Source organism: Plasmodium gaboni, chromosome 12 (genome assembly GCF_001602025.1).
Source record: "Plasmodium gaboni strain SY75 chromosome 12, whole genome shotgun sequence".
Lineage (NCBI taxonomy): Eukaryota > Apicomplexa > Aconoidasida > Haemosporida > Plasmodiidae > Plasmodium > Plasmodium gaboni.
Genome location: NC_031492.1, coordinates 1,262,118 through 1,262,771, shown reverse-complemented (window position 1 = coordinate 1,262,771; position 654 = coordinate 1,262,118). Strand labels below are relative to the sequence as shown.

General features: G+C 27.4%; 1 protein-coding gene across 1 annotated transcript in view; it reads left to right on the top strand.

The window, feature by feature from the left end:
* Nucleotides 1–25: 25 nt before the first annotated feature.
* PGSY75_1234700 (CPW-WPC family protein) overlaps nt 26–654 on the top strand; it is a gene marked incomplete at both ends in the record, with an annotated part of 3,353 nt that continues 2,724 nt past the window's right edge. The window contains one exon of the mRNA XM_018786920.1: nt 26–654. This exon is cut by the window's right edge and continues 2,724 nt beyond it. Within this exon, the coding sequence (XP_018640785.1) occupies nt 26–654 (629 nt within the window).

Sequence of the window (654 nt, the reverse complement as noted above, 5' to 3'; positions counted from 1 at the left end):
TTTTTTTATGACACAACCTTTTAAGTCATCGCGGAAAAAGTCAAGAGACAACTACAAAAAGCTGCCGAAAGTTTAGAACTAGGGAACCCAAATGATGAAATGTGTGAAATAAACTATTCAAAATTATGCCCAGAAGATTGGATTGATATGGGGGATGGTATAAGTTGTCTTAGTCCTTTAAACTATAAGGGTCCATGTGAAAAAAAAGTAATATTTAGAAATGCAACTGCTAAAAGTAAATATAATTTCTCTCTTAATTGTAATGTATCTTGGCCTTGTACTAAAATTTGTATTGAAGATTTTTCAAAAAAATGTCCAGAAAATTGGATATATAATATTGAAAATAATATATGTGAAGCACCAAAAAATTATGCAGGTAAATGTATTAGAGAAAAAAACTTTGATCATTATTCTCCATCTGAAAAAAAGATATGGACACAAATATGTGATATAAATTGGAGTTGTTATGATAAAAATTATAATTTTAATATATTATGTCCATTGAATTGGAAAAATAATCCAGATAACAAAACATGTTCTGCACCTATTTCTTATATGGGACCTTGTAATCATATTCTTTATTTATATAATTTCAGTGATAAAGATAAAATTACCATATCTCATAAATGTAATGTTGAATGGCCAGTACATGAA